The sequence below is a fragment of the Rhinatrema bivittatum genome, chromosome 4 (assembly GCF_901001135.1).
Source record: "Rhinatrema bivittatum chromosome 4, aRhiBiv1.1, whole genome shotgun sequence".
Taxonomy (NCBI): domain Eukaryota; kingdom Metazoa; phylum Chordata; class Amphibia; order Gymnophiona; family Rhinatrematidae; genus Rhinatrema; species Rhinatrema bivittatum.
Genome location: NC_042618.1, coordinates 220,679,440 through 220,703,969, shown reverse-complemented (window position 1 = coordinate 220,703,969; position 24,530 = coordinate 220,679,440). Strand labels below are relative to the sequence as shown.

Below are 24,530 nucleotides of genomic sequence, written 5' to 3'. Positions count from 1 at the left end.
TGTGGGCTATTGTTAACCTTCCTTTTTTATCATGTTCTATAGGAACAATATTAAGAAGTACAACAAATGAGAACCGTACAATCCTATTCATTATTAATGAATAAGGAAACGTGTTACAAGGTCAACATTTTTTATTTTATGCAGTGAATTTGTACTCAAACCAGACAACATATTGCATTTTACCATCAGTCAAACAGAGCTCATTCAAGGATGGAATATATCTATGTGAGCACTGGGAACTTGGTATCAGGTGACACAAGAGATAAGCAACATTTCATCAGCAATTTTATTAATTTTATTCATCATAGAACCTAACAATCAGACAATACACATTCCTTCAGAAAATACAATTAATGGCATATGAGATTTATTTTTTTCCTGGCAGTTTCCTGCTGTGCCTTTGGGCTTCAGGCTTAGCTGGAACTGGCCTTAATTGGGCCATGAGCCTTCGTTCACAATTAGTGGACCCTCGTCCTCGAAAGTTCATGTCTCAACCAGTAGTTTAAGTCTAAGGTGCGACAAAGCCTCTTTGCCAACTCAGCACAATGTCAGTCCTTGGCCATGGAGCCACAAACCGAAGCTCTCTCGAGAACTCAGTTAAGTTGGACACTGAGTCTGGCTACTAGGTGGGCTCAATGAAGGCTGCTTCTGCCCCCCACTCCAGGGACTGTGAACGCTCCCTCTGCAGCATCCCCACACTCTGCTAACCTGCAGAGCAGAAGACCAGAACTGGGACTTGTACCCAGGTATAGCAGCACTGCCCCTGGGCTAACACACGTGAGGGGGGGCTAACCAGAGTTTTCATAAATGGAATTGCATAAATTTCTCCAGCGTACATTTGTCAAGCAATTTGACGAACCAAGAAAGACTCTGGTTTATTGAACTGGTTTGAAATGTACTTTTCAAATCTCCTTCGAATTCTGAACAATCCAAAGCAGATTTCACTGAACTGGCAAATGCGCTTTTGATTTTATAAATCAAAATCTTCAAAATTTCTTTTGAAAACCCAATGGATTTTCTCTAGCAGAAAATCTGAAAATTGCATCGTTTAATTTGCTGGGTTCAAGTCCAACCTCACATTTATTTATTTATTAACATTTGATTTCCTGCCTAAATTTATCACATCAAAGTGGGATGCAATTAATTTAATTTATATTCCACCTTTCAGCCACTTCAAAGTGGATTACATTCAGGTACTGTACTGTCCCAAGAGGGTTCACAATCTACATTTTGGACCTGAGGCAATGGAGGGTAAAGTGACTTGCCCAAAGTCAGAAAGAGCAGGAGTGGGATTTGAACTCTGGTTTGCAGTTCACTGCTCTAACCTCTAGGCTACTCCTCCACTATAATTGTTTGCATGTCTCTACTCATAAGATAAAACTGCAAAGCTCTATTCACAAGAGGAAACTTCACTGTCTGCTTATGTAAAGAGGACCGCAAAGTCACCATATGAATTAAATATTGGCTTAAAATGAATTCCTGTTTTTAAAGAAAGGCAAGTCAGGAGTAATCCCACTTGGTCCTAGTGCTAAGGTACTTGTATTGTCTATTGTTCAAGTCAAAACATTGCTACCACTAATCTAGAAGGTATGGCTGTATCCTTTCCTGGATATCCCTTTTTGTCCATGGCAGTTTCTTTGTTGGCAGTTTATTGTCCATATTTTAATATTTATGACATGATTCCATGTTTATTGCACTTATTTCCTTCTTTTGCAATAGCCTGTCTGAGAATGTAAGTCCAGTAATACTTTTTTTGTATTTCCTGTCGCAACAAATGTATTTTAGCTAATCAGACTGCTACATTGCAACCCTTGTTTGGGCAAAGCAAAATTGCAGCCAATGAGAGAGCAGCAAGTGTAGAAATATACACTACAGGTTTTATTATGGCCAGTCGGAAAACTTTAACCTAGAAATTCAGTCAATCTGACTCTATATATTCAATAAAAGTGGTTCATTGGGTAAATCTCTGATATATTCTCAAAACAGATATTCAATAATGGCACAAAACGTAACTTTCATTTGCATGCAGCAGTGTTTCTTATTACTAAATGGGGGGGGGGGGGGGGGGGGGGAGAAAGGCAGATGGATCGTTCGTTCTTTTGCTAATTTCTAATCATTTGGCATCAGAGAAATAATAAAAAAAAACATGGATGGAAAAAGTCCACATTAATGATTATCCACCACGCTCGTGGTGGATAATCATTAATGTGGACTTGCCAAATGTCAATGGCATGCAAAGCACTTGCCAAATGTCAATGGCATGCAAAGCTGCCATTGACATTTGGCAAGTGCAGAGTATTTTAACCATTTACCAGACTTTTATACTGGAAATATTGCTTTTTCTCTTTTTTACTTTTTTCTTTTCCCATTTGCACTTAAAATCTCAATAGCTGCTCTATAGTCTTCAAAATAACGACATAGTTATGTCTCCAATAAATAGATGAATTCAAATCACCCAGGTAACTGGTACTCTAAAAACAGTATTGAAATATGTAATACTTAGCTTCTTAGCTCTCTGTTCTGGGTGTTCTTGTTAGCTTATCAAAGTCTTGAAGAATTCCGCCCAACACTGCCAGTGTATTGACAGGGTTATTGTCTGCTTCAGGGGCTGGTCCGGTTAATATTGGAGATATTCCCAGTTTGACCATTCTTATGAAATGGCCCTGGGAATATTTCCAGTATATAAATCTGGTAAATAATGAAAATACTGTGCATTTGCCAAGTTTCAGTGGCTGCTTTACATGCAGTATGTTACCAGCACGGTAGATGATCATTAATATGGACTTTCCATCCATGTAGTTTTTCATTATTGTAATTTGGAGGTCCTTTGGGGCTTTTTTGTATAATCAGAGAAATAATGTCAAGAGAATGCAGACTCTTGACAGGATGTTCCACTGCTTTGGCAATAAATGACTTGTTTGCCTTGACGTTTTTCCTTTACAACAGTGTTTCTCAAGCCACTCCTGGAGCATCCCCCTCAGCCAGTCTAGTTTTCAGGATATTCACAATGAATAATATGCATGAGATAGATTTGCATGAAAAGGAGGCTGGCTAGGGGCATGCCAGGAACAGATTAAGAAACACTGCTCTACACGGCTCAACATCTCTGCGTATTATAGCAGGAGGGCAGTCTACTGGGTATAGGAGGAATATATCAATGGCTTTTCAGATTATAGGCGCTAAAGGCTACATGCAACCTTTTGCATTTAAAGGTACATTTTAAGACCTGCGCACGGGTGTCCATGTGTGCGGTTCCCGGCGCACGCACATAGATGTGCTGATTTTATAACAGGTGCTTGCTGATGCTTGTTATAAAATCTGCTGCCCCCGCACGCGTAAGGGGGGGGGGGAATTTTACTACATGTGTGCGGCGACGCGATAGGCCCTAAACCCAATTCCCTCCCAGTCCACTCCAATAAAGGAGTGGACTGGGAGGGAACTTCCTAAACCGCCTACCTAACCTGCCTCCCTTTTACCCTATCCGCCCCGACCCTTTAAACCCCGAAAACTAACTTTTTTTTTTGTTTTAAAACTTACCCGCTTTCCTGTGCAGAAGCAGGTTGCGCAGGCCAGTGGGATCCTGGTGCACACTTCAGCGGGACACTGCCTAATGGCGCTGTCCCAGCCCACCTATGCCCTGTCCAGACCCCGCCCCCTCTGTGAAAAATCCTCTCTTCTGCGCCTATCTCCTGGTTTTAATGCACACTGGGCTTTTAAAATCCGACCTTTAGTGAAGCAAAATGAAAAGTATTTACTGTTTTCACTGGGCAGTGAGTGAAGAGCCTATAAACCATCTAGTCAATGCAGAACTAATGCTAAACACAGAAAAACTAAAGTATTTTAAAAACCATCTACAGTTGTGGTTTCCAACCTTTTCAAGTTGGGACTCACTGAAGACCTGTAACAAAATTGCATACCTGACCACACAATTTAATACTGCTATATCATAACTTTTAACAATTTTTCACAGTTTTAATTTAATGAAGTAAATGCTTATTAAGGCATTTCAATTTTTTTTTTTGTCTGACATTAGAGAAATCAGCCGCATGCTTTGCCGAACAAAACAAACACAATATAGTCTCTATCCTACACAGCTGATGTCTGAGTGGGTCTCAGACTGAGTTTTACAAGAAGCTGAGTGCATGACTTGGGTGCTTAAAGTTTGCAAAACATTCGGCCGCAATTCGGCTCTCAAATTTTAGGCTGAAAATTCATCAGATTGAGGCGGCTCAATTTCGGCCTGCTCGGTCTTTGCTTAAATGCAGGTCCCTAAGTTAGGAAGCCTTGCGCTCTGAGCACTTAACTTACTTTCCCTGCCCACTTTTCAGCTTGTCTAGTAAAAGCAGGAGCCTAAGTTTAGGCATGCAGCAGCAGGAATATTTTGTAGATTAGATCTTTTCAATATCAACCTCTAAGGCTTTATTCCCATTCTGAGTCGATGGGGAAAGACCTTGATCAATCAGGTCATTAACACTGTTTCACCTCATTATCCACTCAGATTGTTTACTCAGCCCAGGCATGGGTAGGATCCATTGGCCTGGGATGCAGTCCTTTCGAAACGTATGGAAATGATCTTTCTATGAGACAGAATAGTATAAGAAAGCCTTGTTTTTTTCAGTATTACTACATATCTATAGTATATATTTCAGGACATATGATTGCATTTCTCCAATGGCTGAAAATCACTCGTCCTTTGGTGTTATGTCTTATGAGTGACATAGTAAAGATGCGGCGTGCAGAAGAGGAAGGCAGGTCCTAGCTTGGCTTACTGTTGGAATTTTTAACAGATAAACCAAACATTACAGAGAAGAAATATTTTGAAAATACAACAGCATGTATAAATCATAAAGAACTGAAAAATTTTGAGGGGGGGGGGGTAAGCTTCTAAGCTTTTATTTACAAATGCCTCACGTTACCTTGAATTTTAATATTCAAATTAGTGATTGCAGTATAGTATATATTTTTGTTGTGCACCATCTGTTTGCTCGCTTGTTCGAGTTTGTCACAATTCAATTCTTCTTATTTTACGCACCATGCCAGTTGTTAAATTTGATTGAGTCATAGCTAAGAGAAGAAATGAAAAAAAGTTACTATATGCATGTAGAAATATCCACTTAGTACAACAATGTAAGCCTGCATTAACATTAACCAAACTTTCAGTTCATTCAGAATGGGTTTCTTTTTTTTTTTTTTTTATGACATGTTAGTCCGGTTCAATATATAGCGAGAAAAGTCAGCTTCTTGGTGTATTAAACAAACCTGTTAAGTTTGTGACTGGCTTTCAAGAATTATGCACCCTTCATTGAGTCAAATCATGCTAAAACGGTGTTCTTATGCTTCTATATTGCATATGCATACTATTCCAATTCATGTTAAATAAAAAATAAAAAGAGAACTATTTACTCCTAATAAGTCATTAGTGAAATATAAAATTCAGGGGCGGTTCAAGGGAATCTGCTGCCTGAGGCGAGGGAAGAGATGGTGTCCCCCTGCACCCAAGACACAGCACAGGTCGAATCATTGAGAAGGGCAATGGGGACGACCCCTTGGTCTCTGGCCCTTTTAGTGATTTGAAAGGCTGCAGAAAGTGAAAAGCAGGGGTCAGAGTTCCCAGAGGAGTGGCAGATAGTGTGTCATAACATTTCTAGGAAGCTGGCAACCCTGCCACACTCCCAGGATCCTAAGACCTGTCTCCCACCTTTCTTCAACATCTGCCCCCCTGGAGAAATGGGAAATAGGTAAATGGTGGGGGGCTGTGTGTGTGACGCAATCTCTCCAGGCCAGTGAAAGAGTATTACATGCCCTGGATGAACCTTAAAGCCTTGCACTCCGTCCCTCCCGGCCCTCACCACACACAATTTAAAACAACTGATTTTACATGAAAAAGGGCATTAGGGCATTCATAGTCTTCTGAGGTAAAAATACCAGAACCTGTATATTATTTTCACATGCACTGCTGTGGTACCAACTAGAAAACCCTGCCTAAAGACAGTTGGAAGTCATATGGTATTAGGCTGATTGTAAAGTGCATTTGATGTGGGCTTGGCCCTCAGAAAGTCTCAAATACACTGAATTACAGTAACAAAATAGTAAACTTCCCATATCAAAACAGCACTAACTGCTGCTAACACTCAAACAATAACAATCCTACCTATGAAAAGGCAACATGGCAAATATTACATATTAATCAATGGATTTATTTTATTGTAAACAGCCTAGACATTTTGATAGGCGGTATAGGTATAGAAAAATTGAAAAAATAAAATAAAATTACACCAGGTCCTAAAACACCTATTAGGGAAGCAGAATAAGCCACTCTGCTGTAGATCAATAAACAGAAATTACATGCCATCAGAATACCCCACTCAGTCACACATGCAGAACACAGACATACCTTCAGGAAATACAAAATAAAAGGTACCATAGAATATAAATAGAAATGTACAGACACAAACTGAACAGGAAACTGCAAGAAGCCAGCCTCCATATGCGGTGCAACAGAAACTTCACCACTGCTCATAAAACATTAATAAAATCAAGAAATACAATACATCAATCATAATAGTAAAACCATACTAATATAAATAATAAATATTTCAAAACAACATTCAATAATTAAACTCAAAGATTTTCAAAAAGGACTTAAAACCAATAAAATATTTCAAAAGAACAGATATCAAATGACACGCAACAATTAAATGAATACGAATAAAAAAAAGTCCCCGCTCTCCATACCTGGAATTTTGTGATTTCAACTTTTTGCTGCTCCCCAGATTTTGCTGCCTGAGGCGGCCACCTCACCTGTCCTCATGAAATTATTTCTTTTTCCTCTTCCCTCTTGTAATGTCATATTTTTCCATCTTCTTAGCCAGATTTTATCCAGGAACCTTCCTCTGCCTCTTCCAGTAGTTTGGTAGTTTTTGTCCTAAACCCCACTGCCACGTAGTGTAGTGCTCTCTTTTTAGGTGCATTTTATTTGAGTCAGTGAACACCTATTAGCATTGCAGTGTTTGCCTATTTGTCCATTCATATACACCTAGCAGCCAGGCTGCACATAGGCTGATTTTGATGAAATTGGAGATGAAAGTATCTCCCTCCCATGCCATGCTAAAATGATAGTTTGGAACTCCAGGGATGTTCTGGAACTCTCTAATACAAGACTTCCCAAACTTTTAGCCAGTGTGACCCCATTTTAGTACTCAAAAATTATTATAAACTCAAAGCATGGCAAAAACAAATTAGCAGGGTACACATTCCCCTCCAACAATCACTCCCCTTTCACCTTCCCCACATTCCAGCTGATCCTTTCTCTCAATTTTCACCCTCTCCAGAGGGCCTCCTCTTTCAATCTCTGCCCTCTTTCATCATCCATACCCTCTCTGTTACTCCCTCCAGCCCTTTTTGCATCCCTTCAGCTGACTCTCTCACACCCCAAGCCCTTCTTATAACCCGCAATTGATCCTCTGTCATCCCCTCCCTCTCACCCCATTCCCATTCCCCTCCTCACTGTCATCCCCATCCCCTTCCTCAAATTCTCAACCTCACTGCCTCCCTTCCAATCCTTCTCTCACATCCCTCCCAGCTCCTCTCTCAACCTCAGCCCCTCCCTTACATTTTCCAGTTGATCATTTTTCATTTCCCCTCACAAACCCTCCACCATCTGATCCAACTCTCAAAACCCTCCTGCATTTGATCTCTTCCTTCAAATAGCTCCTCCTCCAGACATACCCCTGGCCAGGGTCAACAGTAACATTTTCCTTTGGGCTCTAAGCCAAAGGAAGATGAAAGCTGGTGGGAAGAGGGGCCAGGTTGACAGGGGCAGTTTTTTTTCTTGTAGATAATTTAAGTGGTGCATGAGGAGAGAGAAGCAGTGGCAATTTCCATTGGCCCATGCACACTCAACAGTCCCATCCCCTTATGGTTGGATCCAAGCCAAATGATCATTTGCAAGTGGCAGTCACATTACTAATGAAAATCAGCTTGGGGCCTGTGTGAACTAATGCAAGCTGAGAGGCCCTACAACAGCCCCAATAATCCATCCTCACCCAGGGCTTCCTATTACTGTGCTGGCTCACATTTTCGATGCTGACTTGCTCTATTAATGTTGCTGCTGCAGGGGCCTGAAGAACATTGCCGTATCAGGCACTTGTGACTCTATTTGAGGTCCTGACCCCCAGTTTGGGAAGCCCTGCTCTAATATTTGATGGTTGTAATTTTCCCATAGATACACTTGTGCATCACTTCCAATGTACGCTTTCCCCAGCTTGTGTTTTTTTTTTTTTCTTTGAATACAATACAGTTCCCTGCAAAGTCATTTCCATTGCTGCTTTTTGTCCTGTTGGTAGACATATGCCGGAGGAGCAGTATTTGACGTGGCTATCTGTAAAGACCTTCCATACTGCTCATTTACTCCTGTCATCTCGTGGCCTGGATGCACTCCTCAGAATCAGTGACACTATTCCTCTTTGTTAATTTGCCACAGTTGTCTCAGTTAATCAGACTATTATTTATTTATTTAAGGTTTTTATATACCGACAATCATGACAACATATCTTTGGATATGGAGAGGGATTTGCAGATCAAGGGTGGTGAGTTGATGTATGGTTTTGTATATGACAGATATGGCTTTGTACATGATTCGGAAGTGTACTGGTAACCAGTGAAGCTCTTTCAGGATGGGAGATATGTGGTCTCTTTTCCTGGCGCCTGTCAGTAGTCGGGCTGCTGAATTTTGTACCATCTGAAGCGGTATGAATAAGACTATGTACAAAGGGGTAGATTTTCAAAGGGTTACACGCGTAACCCCTGAAAAGCTGCCCTAAGCTGCACCTGTGCGCGCAGAGCCTACCCTGCATAGGCTTGGTGGCACGCACAAGCCCCGGGATGCGTGTATGTCCCGGGGCTTCGAAAAAGGGGCGGTCCGGGGGTGGGGCCGAGTGCTCCGACACAGCGGCCTGTGCCGGGGCATGGTGCGCCCAAGTTACGCCTGACTCGGGCAGGCGTATCTTTTTCAACAAAGGTAGTGGAGGGATTTAGTTAGGGCTGCACCCCCTTGTGCGCGCGGACCCTGAATTTTATAGCAGCACGCGCATGTTATAAAATTGGGCGTAGATTTGTTCGCGCCGGGTTGCGCATAAGTTTTAAAATCTGGCTCGAACTGATTAGGCAGGCCAAATTCTAATCCTAACCAAATTACAATACAAAAACGGTCTCTCCATCCTTCTTAATACCCTGCCTGCCAGGTAAACCCCTCATCTCCTATGACTCCTGTTTCATTCCTCTCCCCATTATCCCTCTTGCTTGCTGCAAGAAGGAAGTTATGCCTGGGGTTTGGGATTACATCTCCGAGCAGCACACCTTGTTTTCTGTCTGCCCCCTTTTTGTCTTCAAAATGCAATTCTTTTATTCTTAGTTACTTAATAAATAAATATAATTCTCCTTCAGGGTTGAGGCTTGGAGACCCCAGCTTTTAGAACTCTTTGCTTCCTTCTAGCAATTTCTCCTCCTAGAATCCTGCTCTTGCCCCTGCGCCCCCCTAGTACCTTGGCTGCGTAAAATATAGACTCAGTCACCCTATCCCTTAGGTGTTACTTCTCAACTCAAGACAATACAGTGTATATGAGTCTGAAGTAGAAATCAAAGCCAAGCCTCTGACTTCTAGAGTGCAGTTAGAGGCCAAATTTTTATAGTAACTGATAGTAATTTGTGGTATATTGTTTAATTACATTTTTATTTTTAATTGAAGCAAACATACAATACAGATTAAAGGCATGAATAAAAATGTACCTGCAAAATCCAGTATGTGTTGAGTTTTCCCAAGAAAAAAAGTCATGCTACCTTGTGGATTCTGTTGGTAATGTGCCTCACAAGGTATTGTCTGTGTAAAGAAAAAAAAAGTGATTTTATTTTTTGCATCAGAGAGTTCAAGTTTTATTTAAAAACTAGCTGGAAACACTGCAAGCAGATCTGGCTGTTTTTGCACCATTGTTGAACAATGCAAAATGTTCACAGATTTTCATTATGAGCTAAATTTAGAAATCAATCCTGGAAGCTGGACTCTGCTGAATTTAAACCTAGTGTGGGTGTTAAGGGAGTTTCATGTCACCACTCAGAACCCCAAATTTTAGGAGTTCCTAAAATGGAACAGAAAATGTCTCATTTCCTTATTGGTCATCAAATGTAAGCCTTTAAAGTGCCTTGAATGACTTTTTTGCCAGGATCTCAACAATCATAAAGCCACCAACACCACTTAAACCAGGGCTTCTGTCTCCAGTATGGCAATGATGTGATCTTAAGCTAACTCATGTCTTGCTTTTCACAGTGTAATGAAGGAACATTTAGATTTTCTGTAAATAAGAAACTAATATGGAACAAAAAACACTGGGTCACTGCGTGTAATAAACAATCCACATTTAAATATCATTAGGGACCTTCTACCACACAGCTTTATATTTAGGGACCCTAGTTTTCAGTTATTATTTTACTTTTCCTGGGAATTTTTCAGTGTTTATTATAACCAACAGGGAGAAAAATCAGTGAAAAAAATAAGTAATTTTTTCTACTGATTTTTCTCCCTTTTCTGTTCATTATAATAATGAACACTGATAAATTCCCAGGAAAAGTAAAAACAGAAAACAAAGGTACCTAAATGTCAAGCACCTCTGTTGTGGAATGATGTAACAATGTTCTCTAATACAACTCAATTTTTGTTTATCTAATGTAATTATTCTGAACCGTTATGATGGCGAAACCGAATGACGGTAAACAAAACATGTTAAATAAATAAATAAATAAATTTAACAGAAGTGAGGTTAGAAGTAAATTATATGAAATGTAGGAAGTATATAAAGACATGGCTTTTTATTGAGGGTTTTTATTCTGTTCTGGGATTTTTATTATCATCTTTCGATGTTTTCAATTCTATTTTATGACTCGTGAGTTTGCCAAGTTATTTATTTGATCATTATCATACTTCCTTGGTCTATAGAAAGGTCTCCTCGGCCCTGACTGGGATGACAGTTTGGAAGAAGCCGGTAAGGCCAAGGTACCATTAGACAAATGCTGAAGGGTCTGATAGTGGTCCTTCAGATGTGCAACCACTTCCTTGACCTTATCACCAGTGCAAGGAAAGTCAGCCAGTCGGTCTTGCACTTCAGGACAAAAGGTCAAGGCCTGAAGCCATGCAAGTTGGTGGGCAGAGATACCAGCTGCCGCTACATGCCCAACCGTCTCAAAGATGTCATAGGTAGCACGCACCTCGTGCTTACCTCATGCAAGGCCTTGCTGGACGAACACCATGAGGGCCTCCTGAGGCTGCTGCGCCAGGCAGGCCACCACCTCCTGGACTCATTTCCGGAGATTGTGGATCTATTGGGTCATATATAGAAGGTAGGAGGTGATACAAGCTACCAACATGGAGCTCTATCCATCTGCCTAACCTTGGTATTCCATGCTTGGTTGCCCCGACCTAAAGGGGCTGAAGCATGGGTTTTCGACCTCTTTGTCTTCTTGAGCGCTGACTCAACCATTACCGATTGGTGGGGAAGGTGGTACTTTTCGAAGCCCACAGCCTGTTGCACGAGGTACACCCCATCAGCCTTCTGGTTCACTGGGGCCAATGGAGAGGGGTTGTTCCCAGAGCCAGAGGAGCAATTCCTGGAAAATCTTGTGCACCGGTACCACCATGACCTCTTTCGGGGTGCTGATGAATTGGAGGATCTCAAGCATCTTATGGAAGACATCCTCTTCTATCACGAATTGGAAAGGAATAGCCTTGGCCATCATGCACATGAACCCAACGAAGGTCAAATCCTTCAGTGGAGAAACCGGCGTTCCTCCGAAGGGGAAGGATCCAACAGAAGGTAATCGGAGTTCACAGACGAAACATTGGAGGTATCCTGTCCCCAGGGGTCGTAAGGACCCTCAGGCTCCTTGAGACTGCCCAGAGAGGAGGGCCATGGAGCTCCGAGCACTTCTCTGGACAAAAAGGCACCGGGGAGGCCTGGGGGGGACGGGGACGGGGGCTGAGGGCCCCAAAAAGGAAGCGCTGGACGTGGAGCAGAGGGACCTCGTAACGCAGAAAGCACCAACAGGCCCTCATCTCCAGAGGAATCCCCCACGAGGACTAACTCAGATGCCCTGCATTTCGGTGCCTGGTGGGACACCAAGGGATCATGGGGTGCTGGCATCAACTGTGTCGGGAGGACACAGAGGAGGTCAAAGCAATCCAGCAATGGTTCCAGCCCAGTCACCACAGTTGATCGGCACAGGCATCGAAACGGGTGCCAAATTGGAGGGTGTTAGTGAGGGCACCGGAATTGGGGAAGGCACTGGTATCGGTGGTGGGGACCACTGGACCCTGATCACGCAAAGCACAATCCACTGCCAGGCGCACTCGGCATTCCAACTCTGCCTCAAAAGCCTCTGACGAGAGGGTAGGCTGGGAGGGGAAGCTTGGGCCCAACTCCTCTTCGGGGCCCCGAGGAGGGTTGATGTCCAGTTCCAGAATTGGTGAGGACGACCCCGGACCAATGACATTGAGAGAGGATGGGGCCTCCTCGTGTTGAGGCCATTTAGGAGGCAGGGTGGCAAGCGCCTTGGCTCGTATGTGTTCAATGCTGCTCCGCCAAGGGGAGGAGCTAGCAATTTGTAATACTCTGTAGGTAGAGTTAATGATCTGTTGTGGGTTGGCTCCCACAGAGTGGCAGTCTGTATGGTACCGCTCTAGTAGTGTAAGGAATAAACACAATGGAAATTGGTGAATCCTTGGGCCGATGGCAGATGACTGTGCCCCCAGGAGGATATCCTGAGAGGGACCTCCGGCTAGGCTGGAGTATGGAGACAAACACAGATAGTTCTTTATTAGACAGGAAGTAGAACCACCAGAGGTGGCAGTAATGAGCTGATGTGCCCGGCAGGGCTAAAGTCCCTGATACTAGAATTGCGGCCTCTGGGTTGCTGAGAATTGGAGATATCTATAATGGCTTCTATGCAACAGAGAGTCTTCAGTATATTCAGGAACAGGAGCCGAAGGCGAGCACTGGTTCAGTGTACACGTCTGCGATCGCTTCCAGGCAGTAAGAAGTCTTCTGAGCATACAGGGAAGTAGGCCCTTGAGGAGCGAGTACCGGATCCCGTCTTAGCAATCTGAAATCAAGAAGAGAGAGCGGGGCCCCCGAGGAGCGGGTACCCCTGGTAAGTACAAGAAGGCAGAGTAGCTTGGCCGAATTGTAACCAGGAAGAGTAAGATTCGAGTCCTTGCTAACTAGATTCGTAGTTGCAAGCAAAGTCCTTTTAAGTTGGAAGCGGATGACGTCACAATGGGGGGACGCCCCCGAGGTTTGCGCCCTTGCCGGTACAAACTCTGGAGCGTGTGCGCGCGCGCGCCCTAACGTCACCAGGAACATGGCGGATCCGCAGCGTCAGGCCAACCCGGGGATTCCAGAGATACGCGCAGGGAGACACCGCGGCAGCAGCTGTCCCTCAGACCCGGAGGGAGTCGCCACACAGGTAGAGAGGGTGGAGCGAGGGCAAAGAGCAGGCACAAATGCAACAGTATGTGCCTGGTCCCATGCTACTCGGCCCAGTCTTTCCCCGGCACCGATGATGAGGACAACGATTCGGAATTCTGGGACTTCGAGGAGACAGAGACCGGCTGATCCCGAGAAATCCCCTGTCCTGAGGGTTTCAGAAGAGGAGTGGTGACCGAGGGGATTGAGGGTGAACAGTTCCCATTGATCCTGGAGCATCTATGGTGCAGAGGCCGGAGTACAGGACTCTGACTAGCTCGACCCAAACATCTTTTCCATTTTGTCCAGCATGGCCCGGCAACCCTTTGGGGTCATTTGAGCACACAATTCGAGGACATTGTGCGATGCCCCTAGGCAGAGGATCCATTAGGGACATAGTTTGGGGGCACTAGGGGCATCGACAAAAGCCCAAGGCAGCCATGATATGCACCAGGGACCACAAAGAGCATGACGACCGGCGGACATGGGAGAATGAAAAAAACTCATTGACAGAGAAAAAACCCGATGGGAACTGGAGAGACCCAGTGCAGGATGAAAACCATGAAACAACTCACTTTTCTTGAAGATTTCCTGAAAAAAAATATGACGAGCTCCATCTCCGCGAGATGACAGCTCTGCGGAAAAGAAAAGGTCTGAAGAGAGACCCCATGTGGACGCAGGGATAGTGGCATGCTCAGTATGTCAGCCACAGTTTCTAGAAACTTTGACATAAGTTTTCCGAGCCGGGCTCCATTTGATGATGTTACCAGAAGAGTACTGTATACTATTAAGGCAAAAAGTAGTTTGTATATAACTTCTAATTTGTAAATAATGATATGTTTGAAACCCCAAGTGAGATGTGCAATAATGAAAAGAATGTATCGAGTTAGATTGAGAGACAATAAAGGCTGATACCTCTGCCTGATGTGTCGTGACCCATTCTACATAAAATTCAGTCACATTCCCCGGTGGGAAGTCTGAGTTGCCTATTAGGGGCAGTACGAAGGAAGATCCCCAGGGTAACTGCAATTTGCACCTTAAGAATCTCCATGAGAATCGGGCCTCAGGATTGGAATATAGCACCTGTATAGCATAAAAAATAAATCCTTTCAATCCAAAAAGGGGTAATAAACGTCGCAAAAATTCCCAAGAGACTCGATCAAACGCCTTTGGCATCGAAGCTAATAAGCGCTGGCTCCAAATACCCCAATCATTTCCAGTTTTCCAATATCATTAAGACCCGCCTGACGTTCCAGCTTGCTCTTCTCCCATGCACAATGCCTACTTATCCTTTAGATACTAACAAGGGGAGTAACCTGTTTAACTGGTTAGTTATCACTTTAGCATAAAGTTTAATATCCAAATTGAGTAAATATATTGGCCGATATGAGGTCACTAGGGATGGATCTTTTCCAGGCTTAGGCAATACAATTATATTTGCGCTTTTGAACGAATCAGGCATACTGCCTTTATTTGCCATGGCATCAAACACACCCTTGAGAGCTACGGGCACTTTTGAATTAAGAGCCTTGTAGAACTGAGCCGTTTGTCCATCTGGACCTGGAGATTTTAACAAGGGGAGCTCTTTTAATGCTAATTGGATTTCTGTAACATGAAAGGGGCTATTTAGTGCTTCTACTTGATGGGAGGTTAAGGTAGGAAGCACAGCCTTCCCCAAGCATTGGGTCATGTTTTTACAGTCACACTCATCTGCTGAGTAAAGATTTTATAATACTCTTGAAATGCTTCACATATTTCTGTGGATGAGGTTAATGTCCTGCCAGCATGATCTTTAATATGAGTGACACAAGCCACTTGCTGGTTTGTTTTTACCAAGTTCGCCAACATTCTGCCCGGTTTATTACCGTATAAAAAGAATTTATGCTGTAAGTATGCTAGGGACGACTGGGCTCTTTGGATATTGTCCAATATTCTTTCCTCAATTTAAAAGACCAATCCCCAGTCATGTGATTATGTAACTTCTGTAGTGAATCCGTGAGATGCCAAATATCTTTATCCAATTCTTTCTTTCTACGAGTTGTATAGCTGATTCTTTCCTCTTAAAACCATCTTTGCAGTCTCCAAAAACAAGGTGGGGTTTTCCATATGTTCCCCATTATTCGCCTCATAGTCCATCCATTCTCCAACAGATATGCTTCAAAGCGTTTATCCTGGGACAACCATCTGGGCATCCTCTATTCTGGCCTACCCCCAGACTATTATAGTTTACCTCGCAGGTCACTATCCCGTGATCTGAAATCATTATTGGGTTCAGGGCTGCTCACAACAAGTTAGGAATCAGTGACTGAGATATGAGGATGTAATCAATCCTTGTCTGGGTATCGTGGGCTCTGGCAATATGAGAGAAACTCACTTCCCCAGGATGTAATGGATGCCATATGTCCATCGTCTGCACCTGCTTATTAAGAAAGGGGACTCCCTTATGCACTCCCAGCACTGGGGCGTGTGTCACAAGATGTCTATCTAGTTTCCTATCCGCTATACAAATTAGATCACCTCCCATTATCAATGGATCTTCCCCAGGGATGCCAAAACGGAGACCACCTCGGTGAAAAACCCATGGTCATACTTATTTGATGCATAAAATGATGCTAATCTCACTGGGTGTCCAAAGAATGTGCCACTGACAGCTACATATCGTCCATGAGGATCTATACATGTGCATGTTACTTGGCATGTGAACACGTTGTAAAACAGAATAGCCAGTCCCACACTTTTTAGATATGCCCTGGGCTGAGAATACTGGAGATACCCAATTTGGCAATTCACCCGGTTCAGTTGAGAAAGTACCTTTTCCCTTTTTATGGGTGAGCCCAACTCTGCTACATTCCAAGCATAAAATGATAATACAAATTATTTATAGCAATCCTGGCATCACCCCTTTTCTTCCATTCACAACCAATGGGCTTCCTTATAACCTCTTATCTGTTACCACAGCACAAGTGCCACCCATCTCAAATGTGCTAATATCCTCTCCCCCTACATAATACTCAATACGTGAAGCCTCTCCTTCCCTAACCCCCTCCCTCCCCCTCCTCCTCTCCTACTACGTATGCGCCCATGCCTATTGTAAGGCAGGGAGTCAGTCAGATGTGTTTGGGTGCTGCCGCCTCCACCAGTCACTTAACCCTCACACACAAGAACATAAGAAATTGCCATGCTGGGTCAGACCAAGGGTCCATCAAGCCCAGCATCCTGTTTCCAACAGAGGCCAAACCAGGCCACAAGAACCTGGCAATTACCCAAATACTAAGAAGATCCCATGCTACTGATGCAATTAATAGCAGTGGCTATTCCCTAAGTAAATTTGATTAATAGCCGTTAATGGACTTCTCCTCCAAGAACTTATCCAAACCTTTTTTAAACCCAGCTACACTAACTGCACTAACCACATCCTCTGGCAACAAATTCCAGAGCTTTATTGTGCGTTGAGTGAAAAAGAATTTTCTCCGATTAGTTTTAAATGTGCTACTTGCTAACTTCATGGAATGCCCACTAGTCCTTCTATTACTTATGTGACTAGATAACTCATACTAACCACCACAAACTCATTCCTAGTCCATTCTGAAATAAGAAATGTAAGTGACATCCTTTAAGTTCCAGGATTCTTCAAATTTCACACTAGGGAGAGGCAGTCTGGGCGATATTTGGGTATGTACAAATCTAACCCGGAATCCAAACAAGTCATGTCCAGGTATCCTCCTCTTCTCCCAAAAGGACCATGGATTTAAATGAGATACTGTATATCACACTGCAATGCTGCAAACATCTTCCACGGGTTCTTGCTATAGTATCTTGCTACATTACCATGCAGACCGTGCACACACGGACCCCTGCAGCATAACTTTCTCTAGATCCAAATCTAGTCTCTCACTCCGGGAAAGGTGTATTTATCCTGTGCAAGGTCCCACAGTCCGAGCTCCTCCAACTTTGTTGATCCTTCCATGTACTCGCTACCATGAAAATTTGCTTATAAAAACACGTTAATGCCACAAGTTTCTCTTACTGATATATATGTTGGATTGGGCCCGTTATATGTAACCTGGCCCAGTCTGTAAGACGTCGATCCCAGTTGATTGACCGTTGCCACATCAGGGCCACTAGGATGATTTTACCAATGTCAAAAATAGTTCTCAGGCAAGCGCAATCTCCCTTGTGTACATTGTAGAAAATGGCACCTTACATGTCGCGCAATGGGAGGAATCCTAGAATAGTCCAAGACCCAACTGGGTTCAAAACTGAAGCAAGATATCACTGCCACTCGTGTATCCTTATTGTGGTAGCCCTAGGGCAAAAATCGCATATCTCTCCAGGGGTAATCATGTAACCACCATCATGTTGACCCCTTTTCAATCCATGAGTGCCATTTGTTGTAAGTATTTTTGGCTTCCTCTGGCTCGGAGAAGTCATGTCTGGTTCCCTTATGCCAGATTCATAGGTGCACGGGAAATTGCAAGGCAAATCTTATGTCATATTGCACCAACTTCGAACATATGGGCGTGAACAATCTTCTTTGAGCCATTACGCGACTTGAAAGATCATTATTTTATTCTCTTTATATGTCAGGTTTTTCTTCTTGTGATAAGCTCGCAGAATCATTCCTTTATATGCATAATGGGAAATCTTGGCGATGACTGTTCTAGGTTGGGTCCACTCCTGTATCTTAGGCCCCAACCAATGGGCCCTCTTAAAGATCAGTTTCCCCTGTAATTCCTGAAGGGCCAGCTCCTCCAATAACCATTCATCTAGAAATGAAATGACCTCAGCTGTGACCTCATCTTCCGCTAGTCCTACGAATCTCAAATTTAAACATCTGGCTCGATTTTTCAGATCATCCACTTTAATAGTTTTCTCCTACATCTCTTTTTCCAACACATGAACTTGATTTTCCAATTGTAAAACATCGTCCTCCACAGTCGATATGCGACCTTCCGCTCGATTCAAATGGGGAGATAATTCAGCCGAGGACTTAAATTCTTCTATTTGCATGGAAATATGTGCGCAATGATCGTCCAAGGTAAGTCGTATAATCAAAGATGCATCAGAATCTTCTGCGGGTGTTGTTCCTGTGCCATCGCCATTTTGGGAGAGGCCGGCTTTGCTTTCTTTTTCTCCCTTTTTGTTGGGCTGAGTGCCATATCTGCTCCAATCCCTTCAGATTCGCACCAGGATGCGTCCTCCTCTATGCTCTCGCTTTCAAACACAAACCTGGGGGTTTATCAACCTTTGAATGGTAAATTTTGTTACTTAAAAAGGCGGCGGCACCCAGAGCTCAGCTCAACATGGCCAGCTAAGCCCACCACATCACGTGACTCAAAACATCTTTACTAATGGGATGTTGAATGAATATGCAAGAGGAGAATCAGGCAAAGTGCGAAAGAGGATGATGAGGAGTGAGAAAGAAAATCATGGGGGGAGGGGTCCGGAGGAAGGGACATGATGATGGACAATGTGATGGGGGTAATAAGTGAGAGAGAAAGAGACAGAGAAGAGATTGCTGATGGGAGGGAGAAAAAGAGATGGTGGGGGAAAGGGGAAAGAGCATGATGGGGAATAACAGGGTGCAGAGCATGAGAAATAATAATAGGGGTTGATGATTTGAGAGGAAGCTGGAAGATGAGAGCTTTGGGGATGGGAGGTGGGCAACAGGGCAGAGTGTGATGGAGCTGAGAGTATGAGGGGACGATAGGTGAAAAAAAGCCAGAGAGAGGGGAACTGAATCCTCTTCTGTGAATCTCAACTGCATGCTACTGACCACAAAACTTTTAATGAAAGAGCTATTAGTTAACAAGATGACGTATTCTTACCGTTTGGTCAAATTGATACCATTGCTGACGTCCTCCATACTCCCAAATGGGATTTCCAAGATTTATCCTATTAAAAGTTGCACTTCAAAATGAAAAAAATATATATATACATGAATTGTGACAACCACGCATAACACTTCCTTACATTTTATAAAAGTACCTCTCTTCCCTCGCCTACACAGGTCCCCAGCCCATGGAAAAGAAAAGGCAAATGGGTTACTACGACGTACCCACCAAATGCATTCTTTAAACCATTGATATTTACAGACAGTCCCTGAGAACCACAAACAGTTTGGGTTTTCAGGTTATTCCTAATGAATATGCATGAGATAGATTTGCATACAATTAAGGTAGTGTGCCCACAAATCTATCTTTTATATATTCATTATCTATAACCTGAAAATCAAACCCATTTGCAGCCTTCAAGGACCGAAAGTGAATACTACTGCTCTAAACAATGTTTTTTTTTTTTAAATCCTTTTTTTTTCAGTCTACATGGTTTTTCCTGGGAAATTTACCATGGTCTCAGTGGCCAACTTTGTTTCCCCAAACTGTAATTTTTTTTTTCCTAGTGGTGTGTTAAACAAAGTTCTGGCTGGGAACTGTGGAATTACACTTTTTTTTTTTATGCACATGGGAGCACTGTGTTTAGTAGACATTACAGTATCTGGCACATTACACTGCAGAAATCGCTATCATGCTTAAGTGAATAGACTGTAGACTAGTGGTTCTCAAACCTGCCCTCAGTGACCCTCAAGCAGTCATTTTCAGGATAACCAGAATGATTATAAACATAAGAACATTTATGCCATGCTGGGTAAGGCCAAGTTCCATCAAGCCCTGCATCCGGTCTCTGACACTGAGCCGGTCCAGGTCACAAGTAGCCAGCAGATCCACAATAGTTGATCTATTTCTTGTATCTTACTCCCAGGAATAAGCGCTGGCTTTCCCAAGTCTATCTGGCTAACAACTGTTTATGGACTTTTCTTCAGGAACTTGTCCAACCCTCTTTTGAACCCTACTATCTGGCCGATACAGTAAAAACGCAGGAGATGCACACAGACCACTTACCTGTGCACGCGATACAGTATCTTAATTTATTTAAATTAGGCCCGGCGGTAAAAAGAGGCGCTAGGGACACTAGCGAGTCCCTAGCGCCTCTTTTTTGATGGAAGCGGCGGCTGTCAGCGGGTTTGACAGCAGACGCTCAATTTTGCCGGCGTCGGTTCTCGAGCCCACTGACAGCCATGGGCTCGGAAACCAGACACCGGCAAAATTGAGCGTCTGGTTTTCGACCTGACAGCCGCGGGCCCATTTAAATTTTTTTTTTTTTTTCACTTTTTTAAACTTTTGGGACCTCCGACTTAATATCGCCATGATATTAAGTCGGAGGGTGCACAGAAAAGCAGTTTTTACTGTGCCCTTCCCGGTGCCCGGAGAAATTAGCACCTACCTGTGGGTAGGCGCTAATTTCTGAAAGCAAAATGTGCGGCTTGGCTGCACATTTTGCTTTCTGAATCGCGCAGGAATACCTAATAGGGCCATCAACATGCATCTGCATGTTGCGGGTGCTATTAGGTTCGGGGGGGTTAGATGCGCATTTTGGACACGCGATTACCCCTTACTGAATAAAGGGTAAAGCTAGCGCATCCAAAATGCGCGTCCAAATGCCAACTAACTATGCGCGCCATCGGAGCGCACTGTACTGTATCAGCCCATATGTTAGTTGCCTTGATCACATCCTCTGGCAATGAGACATATTTGAATATCATATGCAAATATATCTCATGCATATTAATTCTGAATAACCTGAAAACTAGACCAGGTGAGGATCCCTGAGGAAATGTTAGGAAACATTTACTTAAATCACAGCTTTTATTAAATTTCTAAGCGGCCTAAATAGCCAGGTATCTGATGACTTTATTCCTACATTATTTTTTCATGCTGATAAAAAGATAGGTCAGCTGACTTGGAGATATACTGATCTGTCCTGTAGATATTTACACCTCTACATAAATTCTGTAGCAACTCTGTATGTTAAAAACAGATCACTTTTTAAAAATTGCAACATATCTGATACTACTTTAATGATTGTAATGCAGTTGAACTGCCATTATGTAAATCTGATCCTGGTTTCAGGATATCCACAATGAATATGCATGAGATATATTTGGATACAATGGAGGCAGTGCATACAAATATACCTTATATATATTCACTGTAGATATCCTAAAAACCAGACTTGTTTGAGGCACTCTAGGACTGAAGTTACCTATCTCTGGTGTAATAATTGCTTTAAAGATGTATGGGTTTTTTTGTAACAAATTTATTAAAAAAAAAAAAAAATTCAGGTGTGCAACCTATGTGGATTTCTTGTCAATTTTTCATTATATATCCCAAGGAGTATTTTTTAAAAATATACATTTGAAGTCTGAAGGAAAGAGAAAATAATCTTTTCCATCACATATTCATGCTGTGTCTCTGATTCAGGAGAATTTTATACCCGCAACCATGGCCTAAAAGAATTCATAACAAAAAACTGGTGGTGTTAAGCATTTCTTTCCATGTGTTGTAACATTTAATAGCATATATTGGAGATCTATAAAGACTCCTGAACTACCCAGAAACTGGGGTATCTCCTACTAAGCGGCAAGGTCTAGAATCTGTGGTTCTTGCCAGATACGTAAATGTAACAATCATTCTGCTGAGTTAGCAATAAACTAGATATAGATAAAAAGACAGGAAACATTTACTGGAACTAGATTTTCTGACATGATTACACCAATTTTCAATCAATATCAGATCCATAAAGTGATGCTACCAGATATGACAGTAACTTTCAAACAGCTGCGCAGATGTACATATATGTGCATATGCTGGCTCGCACCCAGAGACGCAGTAATTTTATAACATACTCACATAAATGCACGTATGGTATAAAATCTGTTCTGCACCCGTACACGTGTGCACAATTTTATACGGATGCATGCATGTGTGCGCAAATGCTGGCTCTACTGCATAAGTGTGTGTGTGTGTGTTGGGGGGGGGGGGGATTTTTTTAGCCTCCCTTTCACCCTTTTAATCCTGACCCTTAAAAAAAACTAGATGAGTCAGCTCGGTTTTATTTTAATACTTATATGCCATTCATAGCAGAAGTAAAGTTACACGGTAGGGGACCCCAGCGCACACTTGTGTGCGTAAATACTTACGTGCACATTTCAAAGTAACTTCCCGGAAACCCATGTCTCGCCCATGCCACTCCCAGACCATACCCATCCTTTAAGTTTTTGATTTGTGCGCATACCAGAAAATTTGCGCATAGTTGCGCGCTTTTAAAATCTGTGTGGCTTGAGTTGGCCCGAGACACATGCATATCTCTCAGCTTTGGCACGTGTAGGGCTTTTAAAATCGACCTTTATGGGTTGAATCAATATGCTAGCTTGTAATCACATATGGAAACTTAGAATAATGAGCAGATAATATGTAAATTTGTGAGATTTCTGATTGTTTCTCTTGCTGTGCTTTCATGATTTCAACTTTCTATCATATTTGTTGTAACTGATAAGTTCCTCATAATAAAGAGAAAACATAGGGGTAGATTTTCAAAGGGTTGCGCGCGTAAGATACACGCATAACCCCCGAAAACCTACCCCTGCGTGTGCCGAGCCTATTTGCATAGGCTCGGCGGCGCGCACAAGCCCCGGGACACGTGTATGTCCCGGAGCTTTCCAAAATGGGCGGTCCGGGGGTGGTCCCGAGTGCTCCGGCACAGCGCGCTGGCAGCCAGCCGGTCGCACAAGTTACGCCTGAACTCCTGAAAAAAAGGTAGGGGGGGATTTAGTTAGGGCTGGGTGGTGGGTTACATAGGGGAAGGGAGGGAAAGGTGGGGGGGGGGAGGGGGGAAATCGAAAAAAAAGTTCCCTCCAAGGCCGCTCCGATTTCGGAGCGGCCTTGGATGGAACGGGGAAAGCCATCAGGGCTCCCCTTGGGCTCGGCGCGCGCAAGGTGCACAAGTGTGCACCTCCTTGCGAGCGCCGACCCTGGATTTTATAACATGCACATGGCAGCGTGCGCATGCTATAAATTCGGGTATACATTTGTGTGCACCGGGTAGCGCGCACAAATGTACCCCGCGCGCATAACATTTAAAATCTGCCCCATATTCTATGAACATCTCTTTGTGATATCTTGAATCCTGACTAATACCAACAGAGGAACACACATCACTCCCATACTACAGAACCTGCACTGGCTGCCAATCAAATATAGAATATTACACAAGGCTCTCACTATAATCCACAAAGTCATTCACAACCAACAACAACTAGACCTCCAGATTCCCCTCAAATTATACTCAGACAGACCGATTCGAGAAGCATATAAAGGCACCCTGCAACCCCCTACAACGAAATCTACTCGCCTATCATCAACCAAAGAACGAACCTTCTCTACAGCTGGCCCAGCCATCTGGAACAAGATGCCCACAGAACTCAGATTAGAACCATGCCCGCTTACCTTCCGTAAAAAACTTAAGACATGGCTCTTCATCCAGGCCTTCACTTAACCTACAGATCCAGCAATTCCTCACTAATTCAGACACTGACTCCTACCTAAACTCTCTGACAAGTGTAGCCTATACACTTATGCCTCTTCTCATCATATTATTGTATTATCTAACTTGTTCAGTTATGCCTTCTATCGCTCCGGCTATCCTAGCCCTCCAGGTTAATACCCCTTGTTATATGTAACTTTCATTTCTTGTTATATGGTTGACTTTGTTATTCCCCTCATGTTATTTGTAAACCGATCTGATATGAATTTCTTTCATGAAGGTCGGTATATAAAAATGTTAAATAAATAAATAAATAAATAAATAAATATCTGAGGCAGAAACCACACATTCAGAGATACGCAGTTTTTCATGATCTGTTTTATATTCTATTTAATTTTTTTCAGGGCCAGTTTTAAATATTGGGCCCAGCATATCTAATGATAACTCAGCATTGGAGAAGCATGGTATCTGATGGAGGACAAAGAGACTCCCAGAAGCTACTGTGTTTTAGGTATCTTTCAGTTGCATTTGTGTGTACTTAGTATAGTTTGGGAAGATTACATTGATATTTTAGTGATTCTTCCCACAGTACATCTACAGTTTGAGGGGGATAATTCATACAAAAGTTTTTCTTTCCAATTC

At 43.0% G+C, this 24,530-nt stretch overlaps 1 protein-coding gene across 3 annotated transcripts in view; it reads right to left on the bottom strand.

The window, feature by feature from the left end:
- Nucleotides 1-924: 924 nt before the first annotated feature.
- The window catches only part of LOC115090526, a 95,565-nt gene continuing 71,959 nt past the window's right edge, over nucleotides 925-24,530 (bottom strand). For 2 of the 3 annotated variants that reach the window (XM_029599729.1, XM_029599730.1), the window contains 3 exons: nucleotides 19,337-19,418; nucleotides 9,787-9,877; nucleotides 925-5,064 (listed from right to left, as the gene is read on the bottom strand). In XM_029599729.1, the coding sequence (XP_029455589.1) occupies nucleotides 5,003-5,064; nucleotides 9,787-9,877; nucleotides 19,337-19,418 (235 nt within the window). In that variant the 3' untranslated portion in view covers nucleotides 925-5,002. The remainder of the gene's footprint in view (nucleotides 5,065-9,786; nucleotides 9,878-19,336; nucleotides 19,419-24,530) is intronic. The other variant, XM_029599731.1, reaches the window with a different exon arrangement.